The sequence below is a fragment of the Maylandia zebra genome, linkage group LG18 (assembly GCF_041146795.1).
Source record: "Maylandia zebra isolate NMK-2024a linkage group LG18, Mzebra_GT3a, whole genome shotgun sequence".
Classification (NCBI taxonomy): Eukaryota; Metazoa; Chordata; class Actinopteri; order Cichliformes; family Cichlidae; genus Maylandia; species Maylandia zebra.
The window spans coordinates 28,249,344-28,268,706 of record NC_135184.1 but is presented as its reverse complement, the minus strand read 5'-3'; the positions used below and the strand labels follow the sequence as shown (position 1 = coordinate 28,268,706).

Genomic DNA, 19,363 nt, shown 5'->3' with positions numbered 1-19,363 from the left:
ACAGAATTGTCCCGCTACAGCTGCCGTAGCTGTGTCTGACGAAAGCGTTTGGTACTTACTACCTGGGAGTCAAACATGGCTAGTAAGGGGGGGAAACAAAGTCGGTCGGCGTCTGGTCTTTCATGTAGAAAAGGTGCAGGAGACCAGGAGGAAGAGGAACAGCCGCTGCAGGCGGTTTTAGTCGCTGACAGCTTCAACCGGAGGTTTTTCCCAGTGACCAAAGACCAGCCGCGGGTAGGCAGTGAGCTAAGCTAACCAAAATGCTAATGGAGGCTAGCTTGTGTCCATGCTGTAAACAGTGACAGGGCATCACTCATACGGATGATGAAAGCATTTAATCAAACAAAATTTGAACTCGTGCTTGTTGCTGTCTGTACAGTAGTTGCTAAAATGAGAGAATCACGCGAGTCTCGGGATTGTTTAGCTCCACTTAACTGTCAGATTTTCATTGATGACAGGCGCTGCTGCCGCTGGGTAACGTTGCCATGATCGACTACACCTTGGAGTTCCTCACTTCTACTGGAGTGCAGGAAACATTTGTATTCTGCTGCTGGATGGCCAGTAAAATCAAGGCGCACTTGCAGTGAGTTTCCCTGCTACTGTGTGTGTGAGCTTTTGTTTTCTGAAGCTTATTGTATTAAAACTTATGAATATTGTGTCTGACAGGAAATCAAAGTGGTGTCGACCCAGTTCTCCAAACACAGTCCACATCATTACTTCGGACCTGTACCGCTCCCTTGGGGATGTGCTACGGGATGTTGATGCAAAGTCCCTGGTGCGCTCAGACTTTATATTGGTTTACGGAGATGTGGTATCCAATATTGATATCAGCCAGGCTCTGCAGGAGCACAGGTAAAAGTCCACCGGCCAGCCTTTTTCTACATGAGAAATGGTGTTGATCTAAGTGTTTCCACAAGGCTGTGTTTTTGTGCACTTAAGGCATCGCCGAAAGATGGACAAGAACATCTCAGTGATGACCATGATCTTTAAAGAATCGTCGCCGGGTCACAGGTCTCGTTGTGAGGAAGACGACGTCATTGTGGCAGTGGACAGCAAGAGCCAGCAGATTTTACACTATCAGAAGACACAAGGGCTCAAGAAGCTACAGTTTCCAATGGTAAACAGTTGTATCTTTGGCAGTCTGTTATATCTTTGATGCATTTTGGGGTTCGATTGACTTTTTGAGTCTTTGTCGTACTTGCAGAATATTTTCCACAGTGGAAGTGAGGAATTTGAAATCAGACATGACCTCCTGGACAGCCACATCAGTATCTGCTCCCCGCAGGTTGGTTTTGGTCCACACAGGGGAAATATTTAACTGTCATTGTTGGCTGCAGTAACATTGTTGTTTTTGATGTCATTTTTTCAGGTTGCTGAGCTTTTCACTGACAATTTTGACTACCAAACTAGAGATGACTTTGTTAGAGGGCTTTTGGTCAATGAAGAGGTACTATGGAAGCATTATTATGCTGAAATTTGAATAATGCCACAAAAAATATTTAGAGCATTTCTGACCCTTGTTCATTTTCTTTGTTTAGATTCTGGGCAACCAGATCCATGTGCATGTCACACAGGACGGATATGGTGTCCGAGTGTCGAACCTTCTAATGTATGACTCAGTGTCGTCTGACCTTGTGCGGCGGTGGGTCTATCCCCTGACCCCCGAAGCCAACTTCACAGACCAGGAGGGACATAGCTGCACATACTCTCGCCACAATGTCTACAGGGCGTCTGGTGTCAGCCTGGGCCATGGCAGCCAGATGGAGGAGAACGTTCTTATCGGCTGTGATACCAGCATCGGTGCCAACTGTTACATCTCGAACAGTGTCATCGGTGACAACTGCATCATAGGTGAGCTCTCTGGCCAGCACCACTCAAACTCAGTGCTTCAATTTTTAAGTTATAGAAGTGTAGTTAACATTTTTCTTTTTTTATTGGTTCACTGCAATAGGTGACAATGTAGTCCTGGATCATGCCTACATCTGGAATCATGTTCACATTGCCAGTAATGTGGAGATCATCCAGTCTGTCATCTGCAACAAGGCTGAGGTCAAAGAGGGCGTGACTCTTAAGAAACAGTGTGTTCTAGCATATGATGTAAGCTCCACATCATCTTTTATATCCAATTGCAAAGCAAACTCTGTCTGGTGGCAAATTGATGTTGCATTTTAAAGGCGTTTAAGGATATTGCATTTTGACTGGCAAATTTTCCATTTTTCTTGACATTTCTTTGCTCCTTTTTAGAGAAAACATAAGCAGATTTGACAAAAACTGTGAAAGGATCTAAAATGGCTTGTTATTGCAGAAATATAACCGCAGCAAATATCTGGTTCTTAACTGGATTTAGTGTAGTAGCTGTGACCCTCTGGAGTCTAGTAGAGATGCCACAAATCTGGGCAAAAAATAATCTGACATATATCCACTGCAATGCCACACTATGTCAGATATTGAGCAATACTGATAGAAGGATTTTGGTTTTAGCATCTGTGCAAAGTTCAGCCAATCAGTTGGTTGCCTGTGTCCTTCATATTTAGTCTTCTGTGTTCTTTTTTTTATGTCCAAAAGTAGCTTTGATTTACGCTAAAAGAGAATGATTTTACTAGTCTTAATCAAACTGGAAACAGGGTTTCAGATTTGGCTTACAGTCTGCTGGCTGTTGCTCCTTTGCACCTTCCTGCTGCAAAAGTAATTACCCACAGTAGTAGTACAAATATATAGCTATTTGTACACGCGCTTAGTTCAATGCATGAAATCAGGGACGTGCATTCAGTGATCGTCTTGTAAAACGTCATCAGATATAAAGTCAGATTTGCAGTATCTGCGTATTTGAATGTTTCTATGAACTGTTTTACAGGTGGTAATTGGACCAAACATCTCTCTACCAGAAGGCACCGTGGTGTCTATGCACCATCCAGAGGAGGAAGAGGAGGATGACGATGAATTCCTCAGTGATGACGCTGAGGTTGGCCAAAGATCGGACAAAACCAAACAGAAAGGTGTGTATTAAGTCTGTATTAGATCAGTTTATATGTTATCAAGCTGCTTGATGTGAATGTTCTCCTGTCTTCCAGTTTTCAATCCTGCAGAAGTTGGAGCAGAAGGAAAAGGCTACATCTGGAAGGCCAGCAGTCTGGATGACACAGAGGAAGAGGAGCTGTCGCAGTGTCTCTGGGGTAGAGCAGCAGTTCATCGTCATGGAACTGGCATTTCCCATGATGCTTCAGCTGAAGTCCCAGCATGCTTGTTTTTGTGTGTTCCCAGGCTTGGTGTTGAATCCAGACCCTGAGAGTGACAGTGAAGACAGCGACACTGATGACCCCGATGACCCGGTGATTCCTTCCCCTGAGATGGACGATGTCAAAGGTGAGAGGGCATGTCTCATTTAGCTAGCCTGCATGTGGAACTCTCATACTGCCCCCTCCTGGCCCGAAAATGACAACACAAACTGCAAAACGAATAATAATACTAATACATGTTTTTTTCTCTTATGTAGTCTTCCACATGGAGGTGCTCGGGACCCTGCAGAGAGGTTTGGAGGAGAACATCAGCTGTGACAACCTCGTACTTGAGATCAACTCTCTAAAGTAAGGGGGAACTGACTCACACCTGTGTTGCTCGTCTTTGCAGTGATTGTTGCTTAGTTTGACATTTCCCAATCCCCCTCCAACCTCCCTTTTCCAGGTATGCCTACAATATCAGTCTGAAAGAGGTGATGCAGATTTTAACCCGAGTGGTACTGGAGTACCCTTTCCAGCAGCAGGGCACACATCTCACCCCTTCACAATACGTTACTCTGCTTCTGCCGGTGAATAAGATACAAGTCTATTACTTTTAATATGACAAAACAGAAGCTCAGAAAAAACCCAAAAAACTTAATTATTTTCCATTTCTTTTTTTCTTTTTCTTTATGCTGCTGTCAGCTATTGAAGAAATGGGCGCCAGTGTTTAAGAATTATGTGAAGAGAGCACAGGACCATCTAGACTGCCTGTCTGCCTTTGAGGAACACTTCCTGGAGCAGGAGAGCCACTGGGCTGCTATGGTCAAGGTCAGGAGCAATGAGCACTTATACGTGCAAAACTGCATTGTTAAAATCAATGGTTTGAATTGTTTGCTGTGTCTTTATCCAGCCTGTTAGGATGAGGATGAATATGCTGCTTTGTTTGTAACTCAGGTCCTCATGAATATGTACGAGATGGAAATCTTGGAGGAGGAAATGATACTGCGCTGGTTCTCTCAGGGAGCCACCAGTGACAAAAGCAGACAGCTCCGCAAAAACCAAGGGGTAAGTACAGTGTGAACTACAGGAGACAGCACAGAGCAGCAACAAAGTTTAAGCTCAGTATTCACATTATGAACAGGTTTAGTGTAAATGTATGTATATGTAAAGAAAGGAATTACAGTACTGTGCAAATGTACAGTCGAGCTACCCCCCATTTTTTTTATATTTTGTTTCCAAGAGGCCCAGACATTCCTGTAATATTTTAATTCTCCAGGCTTTCTGAAACTCTTTCAGTTTTTCTTTGGACATTGGCTTCTTTTTCACTCACTTTTAGTCCAGTCCTTGTAACTGATCTTTTTCAGAGGAATTCGTTTTGTCTGTTAAGCCACTTAACACCAACCTATGACCTGTGAAGGCATCTAACTATAAACCAGTGCTGTTTACACATAGCAGACCAAAGAACCAATTTTAAATTTATATATATATCCTGCAAAGATGTGACTGAGAGAACCTTTAGTCGATCCATCTACTGTTCATGAAGCCTCATAGGAAACTGTCAGTAGGAAAGTGGCTGTCAAGAAGCCACTCTTAAGGAAGTGAAACAGGGAGACAAGTCTGAGGTTTGCCAAATTACACAAGAAGTGCTCTGAAAATTATTGGTGACAGATCTTACAGACTGATGAATGCAAATTTGAAACTTTCTGGTTCACGTTGTTGACAGTATGTATGGAGGTACAACAGTGTCTGCAGCCATCTGTATTACAGTGTGGAGGCTCATTCATGGTTTGGAGATGCATTGCTCCCAGTGGTGTTGGGGATCTTGTCAAAATACTCTCAGATTTGATTCCTAATACAGTAGCATCTGATTGGCAACAACTTCATCTTTCACCATGATAATGATCCCAAATACACGACCAAAGCAGTAAAAACACACCTGCGACAATTGTGTATGCACACCTGGATACAAAAACATGTAGTGAAACACTATCATTATGATGGGCTGGCCTTCCCAGAGCCCAGATCTAACATTATTGAAGCCGTGTGGGATCATCTGGATAGAAAACAGAAAAAAGGGTGCTGTACGTATGTTTGAGAAACAGCCTATAAACTGCTATATATATTCTTTCCTCATGTACTCACATTTGAGCCTGAGTATAGCTTTACATTCACGGCCTCTGCAGCAGTTTCATGGTTTCTAACAACAATTTATCTATTTATCTCAAACAGCTGCAGAAGTTCATCCAGTGGTTGGAAGAGGCTGAGGAGTCTTCGGAGGAGGATGGAGAGTAATGATGAGCAGTTTAAGTTATGACAAGGTGAACTCTTACGCTTCTGCATCTAGTTACCATCTGGACGTGCTCTGCGTAGCTGAAGGGGACATATTTTAATCACATTATGCCACGCCGTGTAAAGGCTGGTGTGAATGTCAATATCCAAATAAAGGACCTGTGGTCTGCTTGGAATAAAAGTTTTAACAGACAACTGTGTCATTTTTTTTTATTTAATGAAACTGATTGTTCACTTTAAAAACAGAACAGAAGGAAAGTATCCAAGAGGTAGGAGACTGTAGTATAATAAGATTTCAAGCCTTCCTGTCTCATCTGTCAACATTTGACGAAAATGAAACATTTCATTAATTCTCTGGGCAGATTCAGAGAACGCTTCTCTTTATGCGAACATGCTTCCTTCCATCTTGGCTGCTCTGTGCAAGGATGTAGAAGATGCATGGAAGGATACACTTCTTTACTTTTGACCATAAGCTGTATTAAAGATACTTGAAGCCTCTTTATGGTGGAGGTGGAATGAGTTCATGGTCAGGAGTGGACAGAGTTTGCATAAGGAATGCACCAACAGTAAAAGTAAAGCATAAACTGCAATCATTATAAATAACAGCTTGAATGTATAGTGTGTGTGTTAACAACCCAAGAGTAAAATTACACTTAATTTAATCTCAATTAATTAGAAAAATACAATTTTATAACAAAAATAAAACGTCAGTTTTGATTAAGATAATGTTACATGAAACGTCACAAAAAGCAAAAAATTCACAGTAGCGCACAGGTTTCAGCCTGCCTTTAACAAACCAAACCAGTCTTTAACTCCTCTTTAAGCATGTTTACACGCTTCTGAACTGAATCTTTATCTAATTAACTTAGAGAACACTTATTACAATTTTCATTTAGCAGATCTGTGAAGTATCCAGCTCAGTACGGTGGCTGGGAGGGACAAAATACTTCAAAATATAAAACCAATGCATTTTAAAATGCATAACTAGTATGAATTTGGCTTCTTTTTGTTTTACTGATGTTACATTTACAGTTTTGTTTATGTGTATTAAGAAAAGTTTAATTCGCACCAGTGTGTCTAATTTTTCACCCCCATGGTCATGATTGGAAATCCCTAAGCTTGCCTTGGAACATGACAGGAAACGGCCCGTGAGCGTTGTAACTACTCAAAATATGCAAGAGAATTATGTCAGCACTGAGAGTTTCTTAAAGAATCTATGAAAGAACACCAAAGGCATTGAAAAGGCTGTGACACAACTTTAGCAACCAGTAAAACCTGCACCAAACCCTTCGTCTTCTGCCCTAATTTGATCGTTCGTCTCGCTTATCCATCAAGCTACGAATGACACAGGCCAGAACTACAGTTCCAGTTATCCCAGTAAAGGCAGACAGCGCCTTCCACATGGCGGCTGACGACCTGTGGCTGTCCAAAAAGCTATTGTGGTCAGTGGGCACCAGGATGTATTTGCGGCCACCCTTTGGGGCCTGTAGCCTCATCACCTGGCCTCGCTCCAGCACCACCTCGCCGAACCCCGTCATGGTGGTCTCCACGCGCAGCATTTCCTCCGTCTCCTCCTTCGACACTGGTTTCTCCCCACCCACGGTTTGCAGCAATGAGTTCACAAGGTCCTCCTCAGCATTTCTGATTTTGTAATAAACCCTTTCCAGAAAGCAGCCGGAGGCCTCTAAAGGGTTGTGCACCCTCACACTTGCATCAGAGATGTAGGCGTCTGGGCTGATCAGACTGAAGGGCACAGAGTTGTTGCTCTCTTTTTTGCACCCTATCCGGGTGTTCCTGTAAGAGAATGCATTCTCAGTAGAGCAGAAGATTAATAAAAAGACATTTGTGGTGTATTATTTAGTGGTATTCACCATTTCGCAGCACTGGAGTCCCAGTATTTCCAATGCTCCACTGTAACAATCTTCTGAATCACACCGTAGCATCGTGGGATGAACTGGCTGGTCAGAGGCTCCCCGTCTGCCTGGACCTGACCTTAAACCAGACATGTAGGAAATCATTAGTCTTCTTAAAACTCTCTCTCCAGGACTGAGCTCATTCAGTGTGTTGACATATTTCTACCTTCAACAGCAACATACTGGAGCTGCCTGTGGGGAGTGGCATTAAGCACCCTGACCAAATCTTCATCTGGTCTGAAAACAGGGATTTCCTAAAAATGGAGAAGATTGACTTGAATGATAAAGGTCAGACTGTATTTAAGGTTTACAGCAGACATGTCACTTGCCTTTAGCGCTTTCAACTCTCTCTTCTTCTCTTTGTACAGGTGATAAAACAGGCCGGAGAAGGCAAAACTGGACCCGATACCAATCAGAACCAGAGGGTTCACGGGAAGGTCGCTCATATCTGTAGCTGTGAGGAGAAATCACACACAGCTGAGTGGAAAGGAAACAGCTTCCAGTGAACTAGTGACGAGCAGTGTCACTGTTGCACCTGGCAACCCCGACCTTAACGAAACGGGTCCAGGAAGTTATTTCGAGGTTGTAAAGTTCGTCAACACAGAAAAACTAAACAGCACTAAACAGTCAAAACCTCTGAAAATGTTCGGTGACTTTGGTTTTAAAGCCCCACTGCGAGATATCATTTTATCAGCATCTTTACTTCTACAGGATTACTCCATAGAGTTCAGTTCAGTGCTGGTTGACTGTCGTGTCTCTCTTTTATGACATCGCTGCCTTCGCAGTGTGCCTATAAACATCTTGTAATGCTGCACTGTCATTACATAAAATTGCGGAGAAGTAACACAAAGCTTACCTGTTAAAACTACCAAGTAAAAGAGCCACACTTGCCTATTGAAGGAACAGAAAACAAAAGCTGTCAGTTACTTCGTCAACACTTCCGTTTTTACCGGGTTACGTCACGTTTAATTAACCAATAGAATGTGAGCGGATTTTTTTTGCAATCATGCCGTTTGACCGCTTCGTGGCAGCACGGCATATGTGGTTAGTTTATTAGGCTAAAAACAAAAACAAAAACCTGAAATATAGAAAATCAAAGGATTGGTATGCCTGGTATAAACTTACCAATCAGGTAAATTTCATTTGACCAGATTCCATTAAATTTAACGTTTTTCAAACCTTCGTGGAAAATGTACATGTAATCATATTAGTTAAACTCAGCATTATTCTTCCTGGGGTCCAAAAAACCTTGCAGTGTTAAAGCTGTACACAGATACATGTATCAGCTTCACCTCTGACTGAAAGGTTTATTATATAGTTTTTATTTACTTATTACTTATGTACTTTCTGAGAATTTGTACTGTTGCTTGTATGATTTATATTTTGTTCTACATCGTTATTGTTGAGAGCTTTGAAAAAAAGAAAATCAGATGCACCTATCAAAGCTCTCCTGTGTCATTAAAACTACATTTTGATATTCACAGTTGTACAAGTGCTCATTAACATCAGCCAAACACATAGCAGCAACCCAATGGATTTAGGTGTGCAGACATGGTTAAGATCACCTGCTGAAGTTGATACCAAGCATCAGAGTGGGGAGGAGAGGTGTTTTAAGTACTGGAAAAAGACCCTCAGTGGAGAATGGCCAGACTGCTTTGAGTTGACAATAAGGAAATAGTAACTCAAATAACCACTTGTAACCAACCAAGGAACAGAGGTGGGAAGTAATGAATTACAAATATTTACTGATCTTAAGTGCAGTTTTCAGGTATCTGTACTTGAGTAGTGTTTTTTCTGATTACTTGTTTCAAGTGTAATTTCAAATGTTACAATTCTATGTGCGACATAGAAATCAACAAACATCAGAAAACACATAAACTGTGTGGTTTGTCTCAGTGTGTTGCTAGCTGAAGGTCTAGCTGCTGTATTTCACAGGGAGAGAAAAGACAGAGAACTAACTTCAGTCAGAGATGGAGAAAGATAAGAAAGGCGGCAGGAGAGGAAGAGGAGGTTAGATTTAAAGATAAGGACTGATCAGTGGTGTTTGATTAACTAGAAAATTTAAGCTAAGCTTACATAAGTAAGGCACTAAGTAAGCTCTAAGTCCTCATGTTTATAAATCAAGATTGGGTCTGTTTTTTATGTTGTGAAATCTGCTGCAAAACAAACTGAGGTAGACTGATGTGTTATCTAAAGGCTGCATGAAAATCCTCAGGAGGTTAGTGCAGTATAAACAGGTTAGTTTGCTGTACTGTGATGCTTAAAGTAAAGAACAGAGTTAGGTTACATGAACAGTAGCAGAGATTCATATAGATTTTAGCTGATGATGCTTAGATCCATTGACTTCATACCAACTTTATATGTTCTAGAAAAAACCCAACATAAACGGTGTACTGTCAGTGTAGAGGATGGAAATCAGCCAGGACAACACATGAAGCATCTGCTCACATCTGGCTGAATTAAGTTGTGTACATGCACAGAGAGCGGTAGGTCAGCTCATCACAGCCTGTAAACTAAGAAAATCTACTCGAGCTCTCAGTAGAAATTATTGTGACATATGATTCTTTTCCCACACTGAGCCATTACAACCGATTTTAAAGTTCCCCACCTGATAAAGCCCCTCTTTAACTCCTGACTGTACACACTTTTATGTTTATAGGCAAAGTCACCCTCTCCTCTAAAATGATCCATTCATCTTCTTCCACTTTATCCGGGACCGGGTTGCGGGGGCAGCAGCCCAAGCAGAGAAGCCCAGACCTCCCTCTCCTCAGCCACCTCCTCCAGCTTATCCGGGGGAACACCAAGGCGTTCTTAGGCCAGCCAAGAAATATAATCTCTCCAGCGTGTCCTGGGTCATCCCCAGGGCCTCCTCCCGGTGGGACATGCCCGGAACACCTCACCCAGGAGGCATCCTTGTCAGATGCCCGAACCACCTCAGCTGGCTCCTTTCGATGTGGAGGAGCAGCTGCTCTACTCTGAGCCCCTCCCGGATGGCTGAACCTCTCACCCTATCTCTAAGGGAGACACCAGCCACCCTTCGGAGGAAGCTCATTTCTAAAATGATGCCAGTACTTTTTTATTTTTACTTGACTAAAGAATATGGATCAATATTTCAAATTTTACTGGAGTATTTTTTAACAGTAGTATTTGCACTTCAACTTAAGTACAGAATGTCTGTACTTTTACCAAGTATGAGGTATGAAGAAAAGCATCTCTGAACCCACTTGTTGAACCATGAAGCCGATGAGGTACAGCAGCAGAAGACCACATCAGGCACCACTCAGGAAACGGAGGCTGCAGTTCACATGGGATTGGAAAAATGTTGCCTGATGACATTTGGATGGTAGGGTCAGAATTTGGAGTAAACGACATGAAAAGGCAGATTCATCCTGCTTTGAATCAGTGGTTTAGGCTGCTGGTCGTGGTGCAATGGTGTGAGAGATATTTTCTTGGCACACTTTGGGACCCTAATTACCAAGAGAGCACACAGCCTACCTATTGTTGCTGGTCATGTTCATCTCTTTTTTACCACAGCGTACCCATGTTCTGATAGGTAGGATAAATAGGATAACACACCATATCACATGATCTCAAGCTGGTTTCTTGAACATGACAGCGGCTCCACAGTCACCAGATCTCAATCCAATCAAGCATCTTTGGGATGTGGTGGAACAGGCGATACAGATTATACACAGCTGATAAATCTGCAGAAGTTGTGTGATTGATTCTGTCATGTAAATATGGACCGGATGTGTAATCAAGGAAAAGGAGAAAGAAAGTTTAGAAAAAATCAAAGGGCGGTGGTAGGCAATGAGTCAAGAGTAGCAAATAACATCATTTATTTACAATAAGACAATCCCAGGGGATTTTCAAAGCTAAAAACTAAACCCAGGCTACAAGTCCCACTTATATATCACATGCTCAGGTGCAGGTGCAGCAGTCTTGAAATAGATGCCCTAGCACCAGCCGTCACAGAAATATTTTTTTTCATCGGTTATAGCTTGCTGGGAAAGGCCTTACTGGGTCCAACTCCCTTGCCATGCAGAATACACACACAGAATAAAACATTAAAACTACGCCTCCAACAAATGAGAAGAAGAAGAATCCTTCTATTGTCATTATGTTTCTATGTTCAAAGCTTCTTGTTCAATCTTTTTTTTCTATTAAGAATTAAGGCAGTTTTGAAGGCAAAAGGCGGTTCAATCTAGTGCTAGTAAGGTGTACCTAATAAAGTGTCCAATTAGTACTGATAATAATTCTACTATATAGTGACATTAACTCAAATCTGTTGATGGGTAATGAAATGCCCATAATTAGTCATGTAAAGTCAGGTTTATTTATATGACCAAATACTGATGGACATAGAGTCTGTCAGTGGGTTTTACAGACTTGCAGCAGGACTAGGAGAGGTCAAGATTATAAACAGACAAGAAATAAGACAATTTTGACTTTGTGGATGACAGCTTAGACTTACTCGTTTTGGGTTCAAATCAAACATAAAGACAAAAATCCTCTTTAACTGCAAATTCAAAATTTACAACTTGTTCCCGTGCATCCCACTACTTTTACTGGATTTTTATCAGTTACATTTCCTGTAAAAGCCCTGCTGTGTTTTTTTCATGCCTTGTTCTCTGAGAAGACAGCTTGTCCTTCACACAACTTCAAATGTTTACTACTGCTTGTTGTGGTGGTGTTATACTGATTAATGCTGCCAATTTCAATGATGCAGTCATGCCTGGTGATTTGCAGACATGAGCCATGATGGATTTGGGAGGCTGAAACACTGTACCTCTTCTCATTACTGGTTGCATATACATAAACGTGGTAGAAAAATGAATAAAGTTTGTGTTTGGTCACTACGTCTGTGTGAGTTCTCAGTCATCCAGAGCATGCTTATATAAGCAGGTTGGAAAGAAAAGCAACCTGACTTTTTTAAGTTTCTTGGAGACGTTTGACCTCTCATCTCAGAAGCTTCTTCAGTTCTAGGACGAAAGTCCCAGATTTTAACCCTGGTGGAAGTTGTCCCTTAATAGGGTCGTTGCCCCACTGTTGATCACGTGCCTCATCACATGAGCCAAGGTGTGAAAGAGGGTGTGGGTCATTATCAGCAGAGGTTTGGGGTGAAACCATTGTCAGACCTTGCCTCACCCTACCATGTGATCCATTGAGATCAACTGATGTAAGATATGAGTGGGCATTATGGGCAAGATGGTCGTTCACAGAGAACATAGATGGCTTCTTTCTGTGTTTGTGTTGGTTAATCTGGTAGAAACAGCAGGCCCAAGCTGATCCAACCACTGTTCAGCATGGTTAAGGTCATTAACATCCTCCCCACTCCCAAATTCTGGAAGTAGTCTCTGATAAACCCCAGTCTGTGGGGTCATTTTCATCTTGAAGGATAGAGTTCAGACACAGACTGTGGAGATGTGGGATTACCGCTAGTTGCAGAATCTCGTTTTCGATAATCCTCTGGATTTAGATTGCCTCCAATGATGACAAGCCTTTTTTGTGACAAGTCTGCGCTCTATCAGTGTATCCATCAGAAAAGCATTCTCCACGTCTTCTCCACACTTTCACCCTACTGTTCTAACACCATAGGCAGAATCTGGCCCATCAGGTTCCAGTGCTCATGTTGTTGACACCTGATGGGCCTATGAGACCGGAGATTGTCTGGATAGAGAGCCATATCATCCTGCAAACCTTGACTGCAAATCTATAGACAACTGCCTAAAATTCCCAAGGGCTGACAGGGTGAGTAAACTTCTTGTGGTGACTTTTTCTTGGGATGCCCACTTTGCAGCCTGTTTCTGTCACCCCCTGTTGGCCTTCAGTTTGAAGATGGCTCTAGGCCAGGTCTCCAATTTCGGTCCTCGAGAGCTACTGTCTGGCAGCTTTCAGATGCATCCTTGTTCCAACAAACCTGAATGAAATGAATGGCTTCTTACCAGGCCTTTACCAAACGTGATGGCACACTGAAGAGATAATTCAGCCATTTGATTCAGCTGTGTTCGAGTTGGGCTGTAGCTAAAAGCTGCAACGCAGTAGCTCTCAAGGACTGGAGTTCGAGACCCCTGCTCTAGGCTCTATCCTGTGCCACAGGGTACTATCCAGATCAGTTAAATGTGGCACCCACTGACCACTATAGCAGGGCACAAACCATATATTCAACTCTGCTGCTCAACTCAAATGCATTTTCCTTACAAATCTGCAACCATTTAAGAGGAAATAACTCTTGTTCTCTCTTGGTCATGTTCTTTTCTAACCTGTCAATGATCTCAGATTTATCTTGTGTTTCCTGGAGAGGGCCAGGTCACCTGTCTGCAGCAGATAAGCCTCTGACTGTGCTTCATTCACACTCCAATCCACTAATGAATTATCAGCCAAAGAGCTAGCTTCCTTTTTCCACTTTTGCATAATGCTAATTACAACACTACATGCTCTTTTGGTAAACAACATTTGTCTCTGAATACACACCTGTTTTAAATGCACACTCATACTTTCTCATGCCATTTGTTTCTTATGTTCCTGCATTGTGTCCAGACTATTTTTCAGTTAATGAAAAGAGAACTGAAAATGTGTCTCCTCGAGACAGAAGTATTTTCTCTGCATTCAGTTTCACACACATAGAGAGAGGGAGAGAGCAGTGCAGAAAAAGCTAGAGGAAAGAGAGCAAGGAGAGGCGAGAGATGACATACAGCGGAAGAATTTCTTCATTTAAAGCTTCTTTTGTGTCTTTATTTGTGTACTTAATACTCATCCTGATTCAGGTGTTGCTTCCTCTTCAGTATGTCTGTCCTTGACGGCCCACTGAAAGCAGAAAAATGGCATTCATCTTGCAGAAGTGACGTCAATTTTCACATTGTTGGAACACCAATCAAACAGATGTAGTGGCACCGCCGCACCGCTCTCATGGCAGCAGTGGGCACAGATAACTGATTAAGTTACAAAACTGGATGAAAACTGTGAACCTGAACTGCTTTGGCTCTGTGGGAATGAAGACGTTTTAAAAAAGGAATGGTGCAGTCCGGTCAAAATAAAAAGTCAGACATAATCTCGTCTTTGGCTAATGATTAGTTGCAGTTCTTATTTAAAGAGCAGAAAGTGTTCCAGAATTCTGCTAGCTTACTTTCATATCACTAAATCCTCTAATATTTGTTTTAAAGTTGCACACACCCTTTGGCTTTTCCTTTCACTGGAAAGTGAGAACTGGTAGGAGACACACTGTTTCATGGCAGCCGGTGTGGTTGTTTATTTCCTGCTGTTACTATTTATAATATTTCCGCTTAAAATAACCAGAAATTATGTGATATCAGTTTTGTAGTGATAAAAAATTCCCAATCATGCAAGAGCTCTGCAAAGCTGTTGTATGTCTTGGTGATGCTTTCATTTGCATGCTGATGTCAGTGTTGCTCACAATGCCCTTGTTAGGCCTTCAGCTGGATTTTTGATGGACGTAGCTTTGGAACCTTCAGAATTCATTAGTCAAAACAAGATTTTTACAGACTTACTAATGCTCTGATTTATTGTTCAATTTATTATTTAGGTGAGTATTTTCACACACAGATCGGTTCTGGCACACAGTTGTTCTCCAGCCAAACAGCATTACAATAAATGAGCACTTGTCTGATTACCTGAAACAGCCTCCTGGTGCCACCCTCCCAAAACTCTCTCTGTCTTTGAATATAAGGCTGTAGTAAAGTAAAGGGGAACAGAACATGGAAAGATGGCTTCCTTAATTGTAAATAAAGCTACTGTATAAGACATTAAACAGGAAAATGTGAACAAAAGCTTTGTGTTAATTATTTACAATTGAGATTGTGTGTCCCAAAGTGCCCTCGCCCACATGACTTTGTCATGACTTTTCCCACCTGTGCCATCCTGTTTAACAAATCCCACATCAAATCATCAAATCATACATCAGAGGAAGATTCCCAGAATAGTGTTCTCCGTCTTCTGGGGCCATGCATATCTTTATGCAATTTAGTGCAAATCCATTTGGTATGTAGTTGCAGTCATGGTAAAAAGAGAATGAATCCTCCATGATTTCAGAATTTTTACATACAGTGTATGCAGAAAGTATTCACAGCGCTTCACTTGTTCCAAATTCTGTGGTGTTACAGCCTTAATCCAAAATTCTTTTTCATCTCAAAATTACACACAAGTTTAATGAAGAAGAAAAATATAACATGCAGATAAGTATTCATAACTTGTGCCATGACAGTCAAACTTGAACTCAGGTGCACTGATCTGAGAGCAGTTTCTACTGAGATCTGGTGAAGAGTACAGAAAAATGTCTGCTGCAATGAAGTTCTCAATGAGCACAGTGGCCTCTATCATCTGTTAATGGAGGAAGTCAGGAGTCACCAGGTCTCTTCCTAGAGCTGGCCGTCGGGCCAGTCTGAGTGATTGGAGAGAAGGACCTTCGTCAGGGAAGTGACCAAGAACTTGATGGTCTCTCTGACAGAGCTCCAGCATTGTTCTCTGGAGAGAGGAACACCTTCCAGAAGGTCGACGAAGGACGACCATGGTACAGTGGCCAGACAGAAGTCACTGCTCAGTAAAAGGCACATAACAGTCCACCCGAGGTTGTCAAAAGGCACCTGAAGGACTCTCAAACCATGAGAAACAAAATAACCGGTCTAATAAAACAAAGATCAAACTCTTTGACCTTAATGAAAACAAATCTGAAGCAATGTGTAAAAAACTGTCCTTAGTTTTTTACACATTGCTTCAGTGGCTTATAGAGACACTTTTAGCAGAAATAACATGACTCTCACATCATGATGAAGGAAATTTGGCCCACTTCTCGGCTTCAGTTTGCAGAATTTTACAGGATTTGGTTTATACACAGCTCTCCAAGCATTTCAGTCAGATTGAGGTCTGGTCTTTGACTATAGCCATTGCAGCACCTTGATTGTTTTCTCTTTCAGCCAGTCTCTTGTAGACTTGCTGTTGTGCTTGAGATCTTTGTCATGTTTCATGATCCAATTTCAGCCAAGCTTTAGCTCTTGTGCAGATGGTGGTGGTGGTCAGAGACCAGTGTCTGGCAGCCTTGCCTCTGTCAGTGCGCCCCAGGGTGGCTGTGGCTACAATGTAGCTTGTCATCACCAGTGTGTGAATGGGTGGATGACTGAATGTGTAAAGCGCTTTGAGGTCCTTAGGGACTAGTAAAGCGCTATACAAATACAGGCCATTTACCATTTAGAGAGTCTGAGATGGAGCTCTTGGGTTTTTTTGACATTTCTCTGACCTTGGTGTGAATCTGCTGTGAGGTTCCTGGGTAGATTAACAGCTGTCTGTTTTCACATGTAAATACTCTGCTCACTGTAGAATTAGGGACTTTAGATTGTTTGGAAGTGGCTTTATAATCCTTCCGAGGTTGCTTCTCTGGGATCTTTGCTACCGTCTTTCTTCATTGGCACTGTGTTAACATACACCTGAATGCTCCCGATCAACTAATTGCCAAAACATCTTTCATAGAGGTGCTCACACTTTCTGATGATTCATAGTGCACTCATAAACAGATTTATATTGCTTTTAGTTTCCCTGCTGCCCATCATAATTTCAACCTAATGACTCTGGTGTATCTTTATAATTACCATCACTGACTGGGTTAAATATTCAAGGTGTTAACTGACAGCTTAAGTCTGTATCAGTATTAAATGAACCTCACAGGCTGCTTGCGAGGAGTTATGTTTCAGCTTGTGTGTTAAAGCCAGCAGTTTACATAGCAATTATCTGCAGTAACCAACTCCCACTTTAATTTTGAGCAATTGTTGCTTTCATGGCAGCAAATGAGGATTCTGATTGTCATCATATTTCACCCTGACGTCACGTTTAGGTTTTGCACAAGATGCTGTTGGACTGCTTGATAGCACAAACCTGTACGATGTCTCTTATTTTACTGTGAGCCAACAAAAAGAAACAGAGAATCGGGGTTTATGACAAAAGGTGCTTTTAATTTGCAAGACAACAGCAACGAAAGACGACTGCTGTCAGCATGTTTAGGAAAGTGGCAAAATGACTGCTCTAATGAAACCACTTGTCACTACGATGAGAGAGGTATTAATAATTCATCACATTTCTGACAAATGAGCTATCTGAAAAGCTTTCTGTTTAGCAACATGACTGTACACAGCTTCTGACGTAGCCCAAACCTGATAAACACCAAAGGCTCAAAATCAAAAAAGCTTTCTATCGTCTCTAAAATTCCACAGGCCTTACCTATCAGAACTCAAAAGCCCCAAAATGTTGCTTTTTCTTCCAAAGCATGTGGTGCCACTGGAAGAGTCTGCACATTTAAAGTAAGGCCTTGGTCTCTGGTTTTGATACCAGCAGTGAGTATTCTTCATGTTTTCAGTCTGCACCGTTCATCTACAATCCTTTGAGGGCATTCAATACAGCATGCTGTAATCACATTCACATGCATATGAGCTCTATTCTTTGACTGTTTACTGAATCTTATCTAGGAACAGTGTGCCGGCTATGACAGGCTTCATTTCCAGGAACTAACAAAATCATTTTTATGTGTGTAAATAAAGAGGTCATGTGAATGTCTTTATGCTCTTCTGTTTGCTTTTTTAAGAAAACAAGCATGGATGGTTCTAAAGTGACCTATGATTGAGCGGTGACAGTGCAGAATTGCCCCTTCCACTCGTCCCATGGGACAAGCTTCAGGTCCCTGAATTGGATAAACAGGAGAAGATGGATGGATGATTGGATGGATGATTGGATGGATGATTGGATGGATGGGTGGATGACTCTAGCATGTCCTTAGTTGGGCTACAGATGTGACGTCCTAATGCAGTGAAACTAGTGACCCATTCTATGACTGTGTCACATTGTTGTTAGTCACCTTAATGACAATAATTTTACTATTCATTTTTGATGGACTATCAGTTACTATCCTTTACTTTCTCAAAACTACCACAACCAAACTCCATCGAGTTAAAAACAAGTTAATGGAAGATGCTGGTTGTGGTTGGAAACCCGCTTTCAAACATGACAACAAAGTATGGAGGCACTGGTTTTTGATATGCTAATTTTTGTCTTCATGCTGGGAATAATTAATGGTCATTAATAATTAATGAAGTAACTGCAACCATGCAACATGGGTAATTGCATGCAGCTCTCTTACTTTACTAAAGTCAGAGGAAACACTTTGAAAGCTACAAGCATGCAACACAATTTTAACTGCTGTTAAGTTTGGTCAGAGTTAGATTACAGGCTGGTGAGTCTTGTTTATTGGTCCTTACAGATCCTTTTGTGCAGCTCTGTCACTGTGACTTGTGCAATGTGGAAAATATATATGAGTTTCAAATTGCCTGGATTCACCTGCTACAGTAGTTCTACCAGTTCTTTGCCATCCCTCCAGCTGGCGATGCCCTAAAGGTCAGGTTAGTTAGTTTATGCAAAAAAAAAAAAAAAAAAAAAAAAATCATGAGAGCAGAAGGAAAACATTCAGTACTACGCAAGCTGCTGTATTTTAACTTCTCCATGGATGCAGTTTCTATGGGATCCCCACCTCTGACAAAATCTTCCTGCTAAATAATGACAGCCCCTGACTGCCCCCAATCTGTATGACATAGTCTAAAAGACAAAACAAAAATATAAATAAAACTAAAGTACAAGTCTCTCAAAAGTCTACAGTTCTTAAGTGGGATAAAGCTCTTTCTGTCATATCCCGTTTTTACGGTAGCATTGAGAGTTCAGCCACAGTTTAAAAGTACTTTTATTGTTTTCTTCATTTGAATCGACAAATACAGTAAATTGAATCTTTTTTCTTTGTAGGCGTCAACGCCCTCGTGTACTGACGTTCACAGGTGATGTTTCATTGGTTACTCGTTGGCTGTTCAAGGTAAATCCTGTGTGGGAGGGGGTGGGGGAGCAGGAGGAGGAGGAGGAGGAGGGAGACTTCAGGAGCGGAGCAGTTCACGCCGCTCA

General features: G+C 41.8%; 2 protein-coding genes across 3 annotated transcripts; one reads left to right on the top strand and one right to left on the bottom strand.

Annotated features, from left to right (window-relative positions):
- Positions 1-13: 13 nt before the first annotated feature.
- eif2b5 (eukaryotic translation initiation factor 2B, subunit 5 epsilon) lies at positions 14-5,702 on the top strand. Its single transcript, XM_004565368.3, has 16 exons — positions 14-234; positions 459-583; positions 667-852; positions 940-1,117; positions 1,205-1,285; positions 1,370-1,447; positions 1,539-1,851; positions 1,952-2,097; positions 2,855-2,996; positions 3,072-3,173; positions 3,262-3,363; positions 3,494-3,584; positions 3,682-3,805; positions 3,921-4,046; positions 4,173-4,283; positions 5,448-5,702. Exons 1-16 carry the CDS (start codon positions 76-78, stop codon positions 5,508-5,510), a joined length of 2,127 nt encoding a protein of 708 aa, XP_004565425.2. The 5' UTR covers positions 14-75; the 3' UTR covers positions 5,511-5,702.
- Positions 5,703-6,257: 555 nt separating this feature from the next.
- On the bottom strand, positions 6,258-8,384 carry mul3 (mitochondrial E3 ubiquitin protein ligase 3). 2 transcript variants are annotated; one of them, XM_004565367.3, is made up of 5 exons: positions 8,277-8,384; positions 7,750-7,874; positions 7,587-7,674; positions 7,379-7,499; positions 6,258-7,301 (listed from the first exon to the last, which is right to left on the bottom strand). In XM_004565367.3, exons 2-5 carry the CDS (start codon positions 7,864-7,866, stop codon positions 6,809-6,811), a joined length of 819 nt encoding a protein of 272 aa, XP_004565424.2. In that variant the 5' UTR covers positions 7,867-7,874; positions 8,277-8,384; the 3' UTR covers positions 6,258-6,808. The 2 variants fall into 2 exon arrangements, with proteins under 2 accessions (XP_004565424.2, XP_076732656.1); XM_076876541.1 differs by having other exon boundaries at positions 8,312-8,367.
- Between the last annotated feature and the right edge of the window lie 10,979 nt (positions 8,385-19,363).